Raw genomic sequence first — 14,612 nt, forward strand, 5'->3', positions numbered from 1 at the left:
GCAAGGTTGATGTGCACACCTCTCCATGCATCATTCAGCTGTCACCGTATCCACCGCACTCTCCTCCCACAAGGGATCCAAGCAAACTTCCCCAGCGCCCTCTCCCCTGGCATTGCTGTGAGCCTCCCATAGATAGCAGGGACGGGCAGACAGGTGTTTGGGAATTCGGGAGTCTCCGTCTCACTGATACCTTGGAAGCTTCATCTGCTGTGTCTCTGGAACAATGAAGACCTGGATCCTTCTCATCACAGCAGGAATTGCCTGCAGCTTGGCCTCTGGCAGTAAGTAGAGATGCTTTGTTTCACAGAATGCTATGACAGGCAGCAGATCTTCCCAATGGGGGCTTGACCATGGAAGGGTCTGAGGCCTCTTCCCATTGGGGCGCTTAGCGTCTCTAGGGTGACCGGATAACAAGTGTGGAAAATTGGGACAGGGAGGGTAATAGGGTTCTAAGGGGGGTGGAGGGGCGGGTAATAGGGTCCTATGGGTGGTAATAGGGCCTATATAAAGCCCCTAATATCAGGATGTCTGGTCATCCTAAGTGCCTCTAGGAATTGCTCAGCTCCTTGTGAAGTTGAGGCCCCTAGGACTTAGCAGGAGAAGGTTTGATAAGAAGGTAGAAACTGGAGGCTGCTCTAGTATTTGGAGTGTTGTGATGGCACAGCCATAGGTGCTGGGGCTGGAGGTGCTGTCGCACCTCCTGGCTTGAAGTGGTTTCCATTAGACACAGGGTTTACAGTTTGCCTGAATGGCTCTCAGCACCCCCACTATACAAATTGTTCCAGCACCGCTGGGCACAGCCACCGCTGGGGTTATACCCGTCTCAGAAATACTGCCTGGGCTCCTTCAATTATTTATTGTGAATAATTTACACCCCTTCCCTGCAAATGTCCCCTTTACTTTCTGTCCAAGCTCAGGCTGCGATTTGCTCTGATTTGTTTTTCATTCATGGATAGTCTGTGAGACACTTTCCATGGGCTCCTCGGCAGCCTGGAGTCTCCCAGTGCTGGGTGGAGGCCATGACTATTTTTTCCTCAGATACTTTCTTTCACAAGTATCACTATTATTCACCAAGTGACACATTGTGTGAGCAGTTTGTGACTAGCTCTGGTGCTAATCAGATGATAGTGGCTAATGCAAAGTTCGTGTGTGTCTTTTGCTCTTTATGCAACAAAGACAACATGAAGAAATCACCAGGGCACAGTAAGGTCCCAAAGAACCAGGTTTACTAAACACACACAGCATGCTCACCCTAGCTACAGGCAGGCTGCTGCTCTGGCTGGTTCTTGCAGCTATGGAAACAGAGAACATTGTGAGTACCACTAGAAGACTCACACACTATTTAAAGGGATATTACCCTATTCTGATACATTACATTTCTGAATAATGAATTCAACAGTTTATATTTGCTGTGAGTATTAACTCTCTGTGATTGGGTGTTTGCTCTGTTTGAATGGTGAGTCAAGTCACGTAGGGTTACCATCCGTCCGGGTTTCCCCGGACATGTCCGGCTTTTTCAGCTTTAAATGGCCGTCCGGGGGGGATTTCTAATAAGGTAGAAATGTCCGGGATTTCTCCCTTCCCCTCATGCAGAGTGCGGCGCGGCTGATTGGACGGCTGGGCCTGATTGAAAGCCGCTCGCAGCCACTGGGGCCTCTAGAGCCAGAGTCCCTCCCCCTCCCCCGCAGAGCAGCGCCTTATTTGTTTGGCTGCACTTGGAGCCTGCAGCTCTCCCTCGGCCTGGTGGGGGGGGGGGCAGGCAAGGGACAGGGAACGGGGGGTTAGATTAGTCGGGGGTTCTGGGGGGGCTGTCAGGAGAAGGGGGTGTAGAGAGACGTTGGGGCAGGCAAGGGACAGGGAGACTTAGATGGGGGTGGGGTCCTGGGGGCAGTTAGGGGTGGGTGACAGGTAGGGGGTAGGGGGATTCTGAGGGGGGCGGGAAGTGGGAGGGGGCAGGGTGGGGCGGGGCTAGGGCGGCACCCCGTGTCCTCTTTTTTGATTGTTGAAATATGGTAACCCTAAGTCACGTGATACTGTGTTAGTCAAGTCACTGTTTCCAGATTGAATGACCTAACCTTTCTAAACAGGAGGATTCCTTTTTTATGTCCGGTTGAAATCAATCCCTTTGCAGAGGCCTAGCCCCACCCCCATGCTCTACTGGCCTGGATCTCTGGCGGGGGGCTGAAGTGCAGGGGCTTTGGGCAAGCTCCCGAGGCCTGGGGCAAACTTCAGTCTCTGGGAACGACCGAGGAGCAGGTTTGACTCTTTAGTCAGCAAGGATGAACTTGTTGCTCCACCAGGGGATCTGGACACTCCAGTCCCAGAAACCCCCAGGAATTGTGCAACTAAATCCTTTAGCCAGCTTTGAAAGTCTCAGCCCAAATCACTAGCCAAAGGCCTGATTTTCTGCTGTCTTCCACCTTGTGAGCCATCTCCACTCATAGGCGCCGACTTTGACTTTTCTCCGGGGGTGCTCTACTCCGCTCCGCCCTGAGGCCCCGCCCCCACTCGGCCCATTCCTCCAAGACCCCACCTTTGCTCCATATCTTCCTGCCCCCACTCCGCTCCTTCCCCCAAGGCCCCAACCCCGCTCCGCCTCTTTCCGCCCCCACTCTGCGCCTTCCTTGAGGCCCTGCCCACTGCTCGCTGGTCTCCGCCATCTCCCAAGCCCCTCCTCGAGCCGCTAAACGGGTTTGGTGGCGCTGCCTATCAGCTGTTTGGTGGCATCCTGTGGTACTGGGGACAATGCCTTTAAAGCAGAGGTCCCCAAACTGTGGGGTACACTCCCCTAAGGTGGCACACAAGAATGTTTGGGGTGCTGTGCGGCCTGGGCCAGCCCCCACAGGGGATGGGGAGGGAGCACCACCCAGCCCCACTTTCAGCTCCGCCCCCAGCTCTGTCTGTTCTGGCTGCATCCCCAGCCTCAGGACGGGTCCACACCTGTCTGTGGCTATGGCTGCCAGCCCCCACCGGGGCCCAGCTATGGCTTCACTCCCAGCTCCGTCCCCACCCTGAGCTGCAGCCCCAGCCTCAACCCCCTTACCCCCATCTGCATTTCCCTCCCACCTGCCCTGGGAGCTGTGGCCCCGCTCCCGGCCCTGGCTTGTGTGGGGAGGGGGGAAGCGTGCACAGGGGTAAGGGAGGGTGCAACCCTGTAAAGTTTGGGGACCACTGCTTTAAGGGCTGAGCTTCCCAGACAGAGAGGCTGGGTGTGGTGCTGGGAAGCACAGCCAGTTGGAATGGGACACAGAATAAAGTGCCTTAAGCACTGCGTGATGCTTGAACCCCACACCCTTCTCTCCTGCCAGCATCCGGGATGTCCCAAGTCAGGAATTTCTTTGGTGCCTTGGTGGCGGTTTGCAGCAAGTGGCCTGGATGATTTCATTGTACACTGAGCTCACTGTACTTCCTGAGGACACACCGGACTCACGGGAGATGCTCGGTTTGACTCACAATTTGTCAGGAGTTCACAGCATTAGGTGGCACAAGACCGGGACGTTTAATCATAACCAGGTTCTTCTTCCCTGATTTGCAAACCAGGATCTATCTGCAAGAGCAGCTGGAAGCAGGCAGCTTGGGCTCCACTTGCACCACTGCACTGCCTGGAGTGGGAGGACTGGGACAGGAACGTACTGAGGCTCTGTTGCTTCACCTGTCCTGTTAGATACCATGGCACTGACAGCAGAACTCCTGGGGCCTAGAGAGTAGATTTTCAGGGCACTGCTCATGCTCCAACACATCAGGCACTGCTAGAGCGCCTCAGAAAATAGGGTTTTTCATTGAAAACTCAAAACCGGAATATTTTTCTCTTTTCGGGTTTTTGATTTTTTGACAAGAAATCAGAATGTTCAGACGCGTTCCATAAACATTTTCATTTAGTCAAATCCATGATTCTTCATCAAAAACAGGTGTGATGGGAAATTCCCAACCAGCTTTAGAAGGTAGCATTCAGCAGATGGGGACAGCCCAGTGGTCCAGCTAGCCCCAGGTCCTGCCTCTGCCAGTGCAGACACTTTAGAAGAAGGCAAACTCACCCCCTCCTGAACGCTCATGAAGAGGGCATTTGTGCAATGCTGCCACGTAGAAGGAACTTGTTTTCTCCTGATGCTGTCTAGCAATTAGATTAGCCCTTGACGCATGAGGCTTACTGGTTGCCCTTGTAATTTGTTTCCTGACTACTGCAAGGGCAGAAGTTATTCTTGTTTGAAAGTGACTAGTCTAAAATAACGTGGCCTACTTCTAAAGAAGTTTATTGGTCACGCCCAGCTCCGTCCCTGCCCTCAGCTTCGGCCCCTGGGCATTGCTCCATTCCAGGGAGAATCATGCTTCGGGGCTTATCATCTAGTGTTGCATCAGTCCAAAAGAAGTTGCATAAAGGAACCCAATCTGTGAGGAATTTGCATACAACTAAGATATTAACAGGGAAGCTGACAGGTCCAGGGCACAGGTCCAGCTCCTGGAGCTATACGACACTGAAGCACTGATACTGTGAGGCATGGCCATGCTATGGGCTCACTAACAGCCCCCACTGATTCCCACACGGAGCAAAGCCAGCAGGAGCCTGGCTCCTTCCATGGGGATTGCTGGATCCCAGGTGCAATATCACAGTATGACAGCGTGCAGAAATTTCCCACAGTCCTGGCATGGGGCAGGTGAGTACAGGATTGTGGGATCACTCCAGGGCAAATGCTAATTGCCTCCGTTTTCAAGTGCATCTCATAAACCCTGGCACAGCAGCGAGTTTCTAGTTACAGCTGATTTATGGCAGGGAAACTAAAAGCCTCTCTTAGTCGCTACTGTTGGTGACATTTCAAAGGTGCAGTCACCAGGTGCAGCTAAAAGACACTGACCTCAGCTGGGGTCCAGGAGCACTCAGTGCAGCCCAGTGAGGGAGGGGCCTGCGTGCGGGCATGCATGGGCAAAGATGCCTTTAAGTCACTGCTATTCCTGATCTTGGGGCCATGCTGGAGCCTGGCTGGTCAGATCAAAGTATCGCTGCGACCGGGTCACTCCCCTCCCAGGAATCTCTCCACTGCTTCTCCATCACATTCATGCTTCTTGCCTGCACCTGGCAGGCCTGTCCTGGCGAGCGACACCAGTCGCCATTGGCTGGCTGTGTCGCCCACCTGCTCTTTCATGCACTCTCCCAGCCTGCAGCCTCAGCTCCCTCTCACTTCAGACCCAGGCGAGAGGCGGCTGAGAATTTTACCTCAAAATGCTTTTCTGGCTCTTTCATTGGAATATTCCACAATGGCCGCATCAGATGAAATTCTTTGGGTTTTCGGTGAAAAGCCAAAGGCCAAAACAGATTTCAGGAATCAGAAAACAAAATGTTTTAATTTTTTTTTCATATTTTTGGTGACTGAAAAATGTGAACTAGTTGGGTGGAAAGTTTTGGTCTTACCAAAATATTTCACTCACCCAGATAAAATGTTTCAGTTTTCAGTTACAAAAAGAGGGAAAACATTCATTTCTAATGCTTTCTATTGGTCAGCAACCCCCACTCCCGCACCAGATGTTAGACAATTGTTTTTGGCAAAAACAAAACCGTTTCCTTTTTCACTGAAACTTTTGGCAGGGAAGAAACACCAGTTCCCAGGCAGCTCTGCAGCAAACCCAGTCCCACCACGATTCAAGATTCCTAGATTCCAAGGCCAGTAGGGACTGCTGTGATCCTCTAGTCTGACCTCCTATGTAACGCAGGCCACAGGACTTTCCCCAAAAGAATTCCTAGAGGACTTATTTTAGAAAAACATCCAAACTTGACTTACAAATTTTCAGTGATGGTAAATCCACCATGACCCTTATATTATTCCAATGGTTAATTATTTTCATGGGCTGCTCGTCGGGTGGTGCAGCCATGAGTGGGCCATGTCCAAATAAGACAGGGTAGCCCCGCTCATACCTTCCCGTCTCTCAGCCCCTCCACCGCCAGTTACAGACAGTCATGGCTTTTCCTTTCCCTTTACTGCAGCTGCTGAGGATAAAGAGGAAACAGAGACAGCACATGCCAGCTCTGCCGGTGAGTCTCTATCAATGCCTAGGGGCTGCAGTCCGGGATTCACAATGCTGGGAATTAACACAACTTTCTATTAACTCCCTTGCTGGCCCCTCCCAGGGTGAAATTCACCTCAGCACAGGCCTGCAGTCACCTCAGGGCTCTGCCACAAGCCAGCGGCTGGGGCCAGGGGATTCTCAGGCCTGCGTGGGGCTCAGACTGGATGATCAGAACGGTCCCTCCTGGCTTTAGAATTGCAGAAGCTATGAAAGCAGCATTAAATGGGGCTTACAAGCTGCCTAGGCCTCATTCACAGAGTCATCAAATTCCAGGCCAGAAGGGACCATCGTGACCATCCAGCTCAAGCTCCAGCACCGCCCAGGGCATGGAACCACCCAGCGACCCCTGGCTGAGCCAGTCCCACACTCGATGAGCAGACTCCAGCTCATGGAGAGTCCACTGCGTGCTCTGCGCAGAATGACTCGCAGCCTCTGCCCAAACAGAACCGCCAGGTCCGATCCAAACACCCCTGAATGTTAGAGAATGTCAGGCTGGGGCCCAAACGCCGCGGGTTGAGACCACTGCTACTCACCTATGCTGACTCACGTAGCTGACTTGGTCAGCAGCAAAATTCTGAGTGCGATCGACGCCCCTTCTCCTGGCCTGGGCCAGAACAGCCTCTCCCAGGGGATCGGGCTGTGCACACGACCACGTGGCTCCAGGTTGCTGGTCACTGAGAAGGAACTTCCATCCTCCCAGGTGATCCCCACTTACCCACGAGGGAGTGTTCTGCACTTTCCTCTGGAGTGGGTGGCATGGGCAGCTGTCACAATGCGGATCCCGACCAGGGCCGGCTCCAGGCACCAGCTTGCCAAGCAGGTGCTTGGGGCGGCCACTCCGGAGAGGGGCGGCACATCCAGCTATTCGGCAGCAATTCGGCGGACAGTCCCTCACTCCCGCTCGGAGCGAAGGACCTCCCGCCGAATTGCTGCTGCAGATCGCGATCGCGGCTGTTTTTTTTTTTTTTTTTTTTGTGCTGCTTGGGGCGGCAAAAACCCTGGAGCCGGCCCTGATCCCGACCCACGTCATTGGTCGGATTCAGCAGCGTGATTCCTGCATGACTAGCCCAAGGGACGGTGTTGCTGCCTTTTAAATTGAAAGCTTGTTTTTCCTTTCCCCCAGGCTTGTACACAGATCCCGACTCCTGCAGGGGGCGCTGCCACGAGCCGTACAACAAGCAGGATGAGTGTCACTGTAATACCAAGTGTGAAAAACATCGCAACTGCTGTGAAGATTACCATATGCACTGCAGTAAGGGTGAGCGGCCTCTGGGGGGACACGGGACTAGGCTGGGCTCTGGGTTGCTTCCTGGCACTGCTGTCGCTCTCCCATTCCACCATTATTATTGGTTGTGATTATGCTTATTAGTCTGTCCAATACTCACACTTATTGGTCCCAAATGGAACACGGAGAACGACACAGCAGAGCAATGCACTGGCTGTGTGCGCTTGTGTCTGTGTGTGCTTGGATGTGCCCTTGCGTGTGCAAACATGTGTGTGTGTGCCCACGTGTGTGAGGTCCTCTAATGAGTAGAAAACAATGACAATCAGGCACCAACTGCTACCCTCGGTTTCTCTAGATAACACATTCAGTGTAAGTCCCTGGGAAGTCCACACAACCCAGGTGCCTGCGTCTGGGACTGTCTACTGAGTGATCGTTTGCTTTCTTTTTTCTTTTCACTTAATGTAGATGGGAGACAGAAGGACCCCATGGCAGGGCCTGCAGACTCCATGGGTGAGTAGCTGCAGTTGTCGCTAGCAAAGTGTGTGACCTGCGGCCATTTTCCAGCGAGCCCCTGCCTGTTTCCCCAAACACAAGGCTCTGCACATGTGTTATTGCTCTTCTGCATTTCCTATCAGTACAAAGGCCATGGGTTTCCAAAGCTGTGAATCTCATGATTCAGCATTTTTACTGCAGTTACAGCAATGTGGTTCAGTCTGTGGTAGAAAAGTTGTAGGGCTGTGTGCCACAGAAGTAAATCCAGGTGTAAACCTGAGGGGCAGGATTTGTAGTAAGCTGCAGATGAAAGGTGCTAGGAGGTGTCGGACAATGTCATAAGGCCTCTCGGTCCCCACATGCCTCTATGGCCTCAAAGAGTCATGGACTTTAAGGCCATTGTGATCATCCAGTCGGAGCTCCCGGATAGTACAAGGCAGAGAATCCACCAGGATTTTTGCATGGGCCCAGCAGTCAGTGATTGTAGTGATAGTCTGTGATTGGGCCAGAGCAGATCTTTCTGAAGGAGGTGCCCGGGCTTGATTGAAGGACTCCGAGTGACAGAGAATGCCCCTTGGTGAGCTGCTCCAATGGGGAATTCTCCCATTGCTACAAATTTGCATTTCATTTTCTGTTTCAATTTTTCAGAGTTCAGCTGGATCTCGTTCTGCCTTTGTTTGCTATTCAAAAAGCCCACTGCTACCAGAAACCTCCTCCCCACGTGGTACTTACAGACCCGGCTCAAATCACCTTTTCACCTGCTCTTGGAGAAGATAACAGATAGAGCTCCTTCAGTCTGGTTTTCCTGACTTTGAATCATTCCTGTGGCCTTTCTCGGAACCCTTTCCAATTGTTCAACCTTGTGTCTGAAGTGTGGGCACAATATCCAGTATCAGGCTCGCCGATGCTGTAGACAGGGTAATAGCACTTCCCTGCTCTGACTTGATAGTCCTGTTGTTATGGCCAAGCCCCGTGTTCACACTCCCAGACGCAGCCACACTGGGACCTCATGTTCGGTTGGTTTCCATTATCAACCCCAAGTCCCTTTCAGAGTCCTGCTCTCCAGCACACATCCTGCCAGCATGTCAGGCTTTCTTTGTTCCTACGCCAGAGAGGAGCTGATCTCTCCGGGATCCCTCCCTGGTTATCTGAGTGAGGAGATCAGGCTCTCTCCCTGCCTGCTCAGATGTGGGGCATGACATCAACCCATGGCATCTGTAGCATCGACCCCCTTCAGTGCACAGTGCAGGTAGATGGTGCTGTGTGGTGCTGGGGGAAGCATTTATATCTATATCTATACCCAGGAACAGAGAATGCAGGCATACTTACAGCCTGGGAAGCAGTGATTCTGAGGAAAATTTGGGAGTCCTGGTGGATAATCAGGTAAACATGAGCTCCCAGTGTGATGCTGTGGCCAAAATGGCCAATGCGATCCTGGGCTGCATAAACAGGGGAATCTCGAGTAGGAATAGAGAGGTTGTTATACCTCTCTGCTTGGCACTGGAGTGGCCGCTGCTGGAATAATGTGTCCAATTCTGGTGCCCACAGTTCAACAGGGGGGTTGATAAATTGGAGAGGGGTCAGACAAGAGCCCCGCGAACGATTAAGGGATTGGAAAACCTGCCTTATAGTGACAGACTCAAGGAGCTCAATCTATTTAGCTTAACAAAGAGAAGGGTAAGGGGTAATTTGATTACAGTCTACAAGTACCTACATGGGAGCAAATATTTCATAATGGGCTCTTCAATCTAACAGACAAAGATCTAATGCAACCCAATGGTTGGCAGTTGAAGCTAGACAAATTCAGATAAATAAGGTGCAAATTTTAACAGTGAGGGTAATTAAACTTTATAACAATTACCAAGCGTTGTGGTAGATTCTCCAACACTGTCCATTTTAAAATCAAGACTGGATACTTTCCTAAAACTGTGGTTTTCAATCCATGGTCCATGGACCACTGGGGGTCCACAGACTATGTCTAAGATTTCCAAAGAGGTCCGCACCTCCATTTGAAATCTTTTAGGGGTCCACAAATGAAAAAAGGTTGAAAACCCCTGTGCTACAAGATCTGCTCTAGTTCAAAAAGGAATTGAACCGGGGAAGGTCTCTGGCCTGTTATACAGGTCACACTAGATGATCAGAGTGGTCCCTTTTAGACTTAGAGGGTCTGTCTACAGTGCAGCTGGTAGCGTGCCTTGCAGCCCAGGTAGACAGACACATTAGCACTGCTTGAGCTAATGTTCTAAAAATAGCAGTATGGACGTTGCTGCATGGGTAGCAGCTTGGGCTGGCCACCTGAGCTTAGACCCAGGCAAAATTGGGCAGTCGGACTGTAAACTGTCACTCCCCCATAATCACCTGACTCCAGGAGCCAGGGCTTGATGCAAAAAAATAAATAGTGGGAGCCTCCTGGTGAAATCGTTAGAGCTAGCAGCACTGCTCCTGCTGGTGCCCAGGGCGAGGGGCCTGTCTGTAGGGAGAACTCCTGTCCTAGACAACCAGGGCCCTTCCCTGCAGACTCACTAGTTCCAAGGGTTGGGAAGCCTTGTCCGCTGGGAACTCCTCTCAGTTGCAAACCTGGCCCCCTTTGGGAATGCTCAGCCCCTGTAGCTCCTGAATTTCCCCTGCCCTTATGACCTCTTCTCACTGCCTCCCAGAGCTTCAGTATCATGTTGTGTGCAAGGCACATTGCAGGTGATGCCCTTGCCCCAATGCACTTGCAGTCTGCAGATAATCCAGCGTGGGGCTGAGACCACCACGAAGCCTGGGCACCCTGTGGGCTGAAGTGGGACTGAAGTGGTGCCACAGCCTTGTGCTCCCTATGCCCTGGGGTGACTTTTGCCTTAGCAGCGAGGTCGAACTGGAATTTTGGGGCTCCCCTGCTTAGAAGCCTCAGTTCTCCCTCTCCCCAGCATTGCTGTGGCTTTCAATAGCCCTGCCCCACTCCCTGCAGCTCTGTGTTAGGGGGAAGCCTAAATCAGGACAAGCTCCCTGGTGTGGGGCAACTGAGTTGCTGGAATTGCTGAAAGTGGGGTGCTGGGCCCTCCCTCAAGGGTAAGCTCCCAGGCTTGGCTCTTCACATCCACTCATCTGCTTGTGCAATGGCCCTGACCCCTGCAGAGGGATTCTCCAGCAGTCACGACTCCATCACCAACGAAGAGCTCCTGAGCATCTCCGAGCAGCTTTTCAAGGTGGACCACAACAAAGCCCAGAAGTCAGACATCACCATTAACCCGCAGCATCTCGCCTCCTCCGCCGAGACCAGAGACAAAGAGGATCATTCTCCTGAGCCGTGAGTGCTGTGTGCGCTCGCCATTGCCTTGGGCTGGGTGACCTGCTCCCAACCCCCGCACAGCTCCAGCATGAGGGTGGAACGTGGCCCGGTGCCATGCAGGGCTCCAAGCAGGGAGCCTGCACGGGAGGGGACGGGACGAAGGGCCGTGTTACGATGTTAGAGAATGTGAGTTCCTGGGGGGTGGGAGAGAGCAGGGAGAGCCCCTTGATTGCTGGGGCCCCAGCTGGGGGGAGTCGGGGGAGCGGAGGGGGCAGGCAGGGCAAGTGGGGTGGGAGGCAGTTTCAAAGATCTGAGGCCTAAATTTTCAAAAGTGCCCAGTGATTTCGGTCACTGGACCTGAGACAGTTTAAAGGGGCCTGATTCTCAGGGTGTGCCGAGCACGCTGGCTCTGGCAGTCCAGGCCCTTTAAGGAACCTCACATTGGGCACCTGGCGTCCCTGGTCACTGGCCCTGGTTCTAGAAAGCAGCTGGACTGGCCGTTCCTGCCCCCCCAGCGCCAATGATCTCCCCATTTCAGACTCTACACGTATGTCAATGAGAAGCTCTTCTCCAAACCCACCTATGCCAGCTTCATTAAGCTGCTGGATAATTACCAAAGGATGACGGGCAGAGGGGAAGCCTTCAGTGCCGAGCAGCTGAAGGAGCAGGAGAACTTCCTGCAGGAGGTCATGAAAACGGAGCTCATGAAAAAGCTTTACAATTTCCTGCACAAGAAAAGTAAGTGGATCCTGTGCTGTGCCTGGAGTAGCACTGGGCAGGGTCTGCTGGGGTTGTACTGGGAAGGGCCTGCTGGGGTAGCACTGGACAGCCAGGCCCTGCTGGGGTTGTACTGGGAAGGGCCTGCTGGGGTAGCACTGGACAGGGTCTGCTGGGGTTGTACTGGGAAGGGCCTGCTGGGGTAGTACTGGGTTGCACCTGCTGAGCAAGGGATAGGCCTGGTCACCAACCTTCCTGCCGAGTGTATTGCTCAGACTGTCTGAGCATGTGAGTTACCCTGAGAACAGGTGTTTGCTGCATCCAAACATTTCCCAATGGCTGACAGCAGCAGGTATCACCTGTTCCGCAAAATCAGGGGTGTGCGCAAGGGGCGGGCAAGCAGGGGCATGGGCCCTCCAATAATCGTCATGGGCACAGAACTTCTCCGGTCCCGGGGCCATGGAGGTAGGGAATATCGAGCTCCTGCCAGGGCTGGGGAGGAAGGGGGGAGAGCGAACTTCTGTGTCCCCCCAGAAGGGGTCAAATTTAAATTCCTGTGCACACCCCTGCTCAAAGTTTCAGGGACCATTATAGGACACTCCTTCATTACAACCAGCTCCCGTGGCTGCTCTCAGCAGAGAAGCCAGGGTCTGAATGGGCCACAGAACCTGAGCACCACCTCCCTCCTGGAGGGGTGAGTCCCGCTGGTGGCACTGGGGGCCCCACTCTCTGCTTCCGCTGTGCCGGGGGCACACTGCTCCCAGGGCTGTCAATGCAGCAGCTCTCTCCAGCACTGAGAATTATGAACCAAGAAGGTGCAGGCTAGCTGTGCAATGGGATGGGTCCCTGCAGGTGGGAAGATTAACATATATAAAGAGGGGCACGGTGCATGAGCAGCTGCCCAGCACTGTCTAAGCCAGTGGTCCCCAACCTTTTTGTGGCCAGAAGCACATTCATGTTTTCAGAAGAGTGTGGTGGGCGCCAACAATTTTTCAAGGCTTATTTTGCATTTGTACATTAAATAATACAAAAAACATCATATTTAATATTACATAATATATGAATCCAGAGAGAAGAGAGAAGCCGGAGAGAAGCTGCGAGGACAGAGAACACCGGCACCCACAGCCCCGGAGTACTCTGTCCCCAGCAGGCGCGGGGCCCCGGCTTCTCTCCCCTGCTGGGCACTAGACGGGCCCCGCGCCTGTCGGGGACAGAGAACACTGACGCCCGCAACTTGCAGCCTCGGAGTTCTCTGTCCCCAGCAGGCACGGGGCCCTAGCTTTTTCCCCTGCTGGGCATTAGGCGGGCCCCGCGTCTGCCAGGAACTGAGAACACCGCGCCCGCAGCCTGAGTTCTCTGTCCCTGGCAGGCGCGGGGCCCCGGCTTCTCTCCCCTGCTGGGCACTAGGCGGGCGCACATAGATGTTGGGGACCACTGGCCTAAGCACTGGCTGAGCACCCAAAGTCCTGCCTGGCAGGCCAGAGCTCACTGTAACACCTGGGATGCCGGCTCTGGAGCAGAGGCAGCCTCATCTCTGGTTCTTCCAAAGCCTGGTCAGGAGTCTGGAGGGGATCTGCCCAGAGCATGTGTAACCCAGGCCTGCTGGGTGTGGCGCTCTGTCCCCCTCTAGTGGCACCTAGCCCAGCTAGAGATTGATATGTCTGCTACAGCCTTGGCTAAGAGCCATGTGGCTTTTAGTCCATCAGTAGAGGCTCATGCATTTAGCTCCAGAGCCACCGACACAACCGGGTCTGTCAGCGTTATACATGGCCAGAAGATTCCTCTCTCTGAAATTTGGTTTCCCTCCTCTCACTTGCTCGGGGCCCTGTCCATGTTGCTTTCTCTCCAGAGCGCTACAGCACCCAGGAGGAGTTTGTCAGCGACCTGAAGGAGATGTGGTTTGGCCTTTACTCCAGAGGCAAGGATGAGGGGGATTCCAGCGGCTTTGAGCACGTCTTTTCAGGTACAGTACGGTGCTGGGTACACACAGCCCGGGCAGAAGTTGGCTGGAGTGATGGGCAGCGCCAAGCATGTACTGAGCAGACTTGCTCCCAGACGAAGGCAGAGGAAACCCTCTTCCCCCTTGGGTTCAATGTGTGTGCCCAGCCACTCTCTGCCGGCCCAGTGTCGGCAGGGCTGAGGGGTCACTAGGCCTCTTCCTCAGGGTGCAGCTAACCAGTGACTGTCTCCTTTGTTATTTAGGGGAAGTCAAAAAAGGAAAAGTGTCCGGATTCCACAACTGGATTCGTTTCTACCTTCTGGAGAAGCAGGGGCTGGTTGACTACCACAGCCATAACTACGACGGGCCTGTAAGTACTGGTGATGGGCAAGTGAAACCCAGCACAGCCCCACTGGAGTCAGTGGGCCAGATCCCTGGCTGGTGTCAATCAGCATCACTCCTCTGGAGTCAATGACATTTTGCCAATTTGCGCTAGCTGGGGGTTTGGCCCCATATGTGCGACACGGAGGGTTTTCAGAGCAGTCTCAGGGACCCAGCCGATGCAATCCCATTGGAATCCAAGGGCAGTTGAGTGCTTGCTCTCTTCAGTTCCGTTGAGGATCCCAGCCAGTATCAGCAATGGCCCATTTGACCCCAGTCTGAGTGTCACATCGGGGACACTTCCTTCCGTGTGTTTTTCCTGCCAAGACCCCGGAGGGCAGGATGGGAAGGGCTGGGCATGGGATAGACGAGCTCCAGCGTGGAAGGACGGCCCAGGGGAAGCGTTAATTTCCTTGTGTTAACGTCCTCTTGCTCTGATATTTCTGCAAATGAAAGTGTCCTTCGATCTCTGGCTGGGTACACAGCTCTGACCCCTTTCTCTGAGAGCCACCCTGGATCTCTGGGTG

General features: G+C 53.5%; 1 protein-coding gene across 1 annotated transcript in view; it reads left to right on the forward strand.

Annotated features, from left to right (window-relative positions):
- The first annotated feature begins 223 nt into the window (after window positions 1-223).
- The window catches only part of ENDOU (endonuclease, poly(U) specific), a 14,622-nt gene continuing 233 nt past the window's right edge, over window positions 224-14,612 (forward strand). The window contains exons 1-8 of the mRNA XM_026660295.1: window positions 224-281; window positions 5,975-6,022; window positions 7,181-7,315; window positions 7,748-7,792; window positions 10,895-11,066; window positions 11,587-11,786; window positions 13,615-13,728; window positions 13,968-14,074. Coding sequence (XP_026516080.1) covers window positions 224-281; window positions 5,975-6,022; window positions 7,181-7,315; window positions 7,748-7,792; window positions 10,895-11,066; window positions 11,587-11,786; window positions 13,615-13,728; window positions 13,968-14,074 — 879 coding nt within the window. The remainder of the gene's footprint in view (window positions 282-5,974; window positions 6,023-7,180; window positions 7,316-7,747; window positions 7,793-10,894; window positions 11,067-11,586; window positions 11,787-13,614; window positions 13,729-13,967; window positions 14,075-14,612) is intronic.

This window comes from Terrapene carolina, unplaced genomic scaffold (genome assembly GCF_002925995.2).
Source record: "Terrapene carolina triunguis isolate 2854851 unplaced genomic scaffold, T_m_triunguis-2.0 Scaffold746, whole genome shotgun sequence".
Taxonomy (NCBI): domain Eukaryota; kingdom Metazoa; phylum Chordata; order Testudines; family Emydidae; genus Terrapene; species Terrapene triunguis.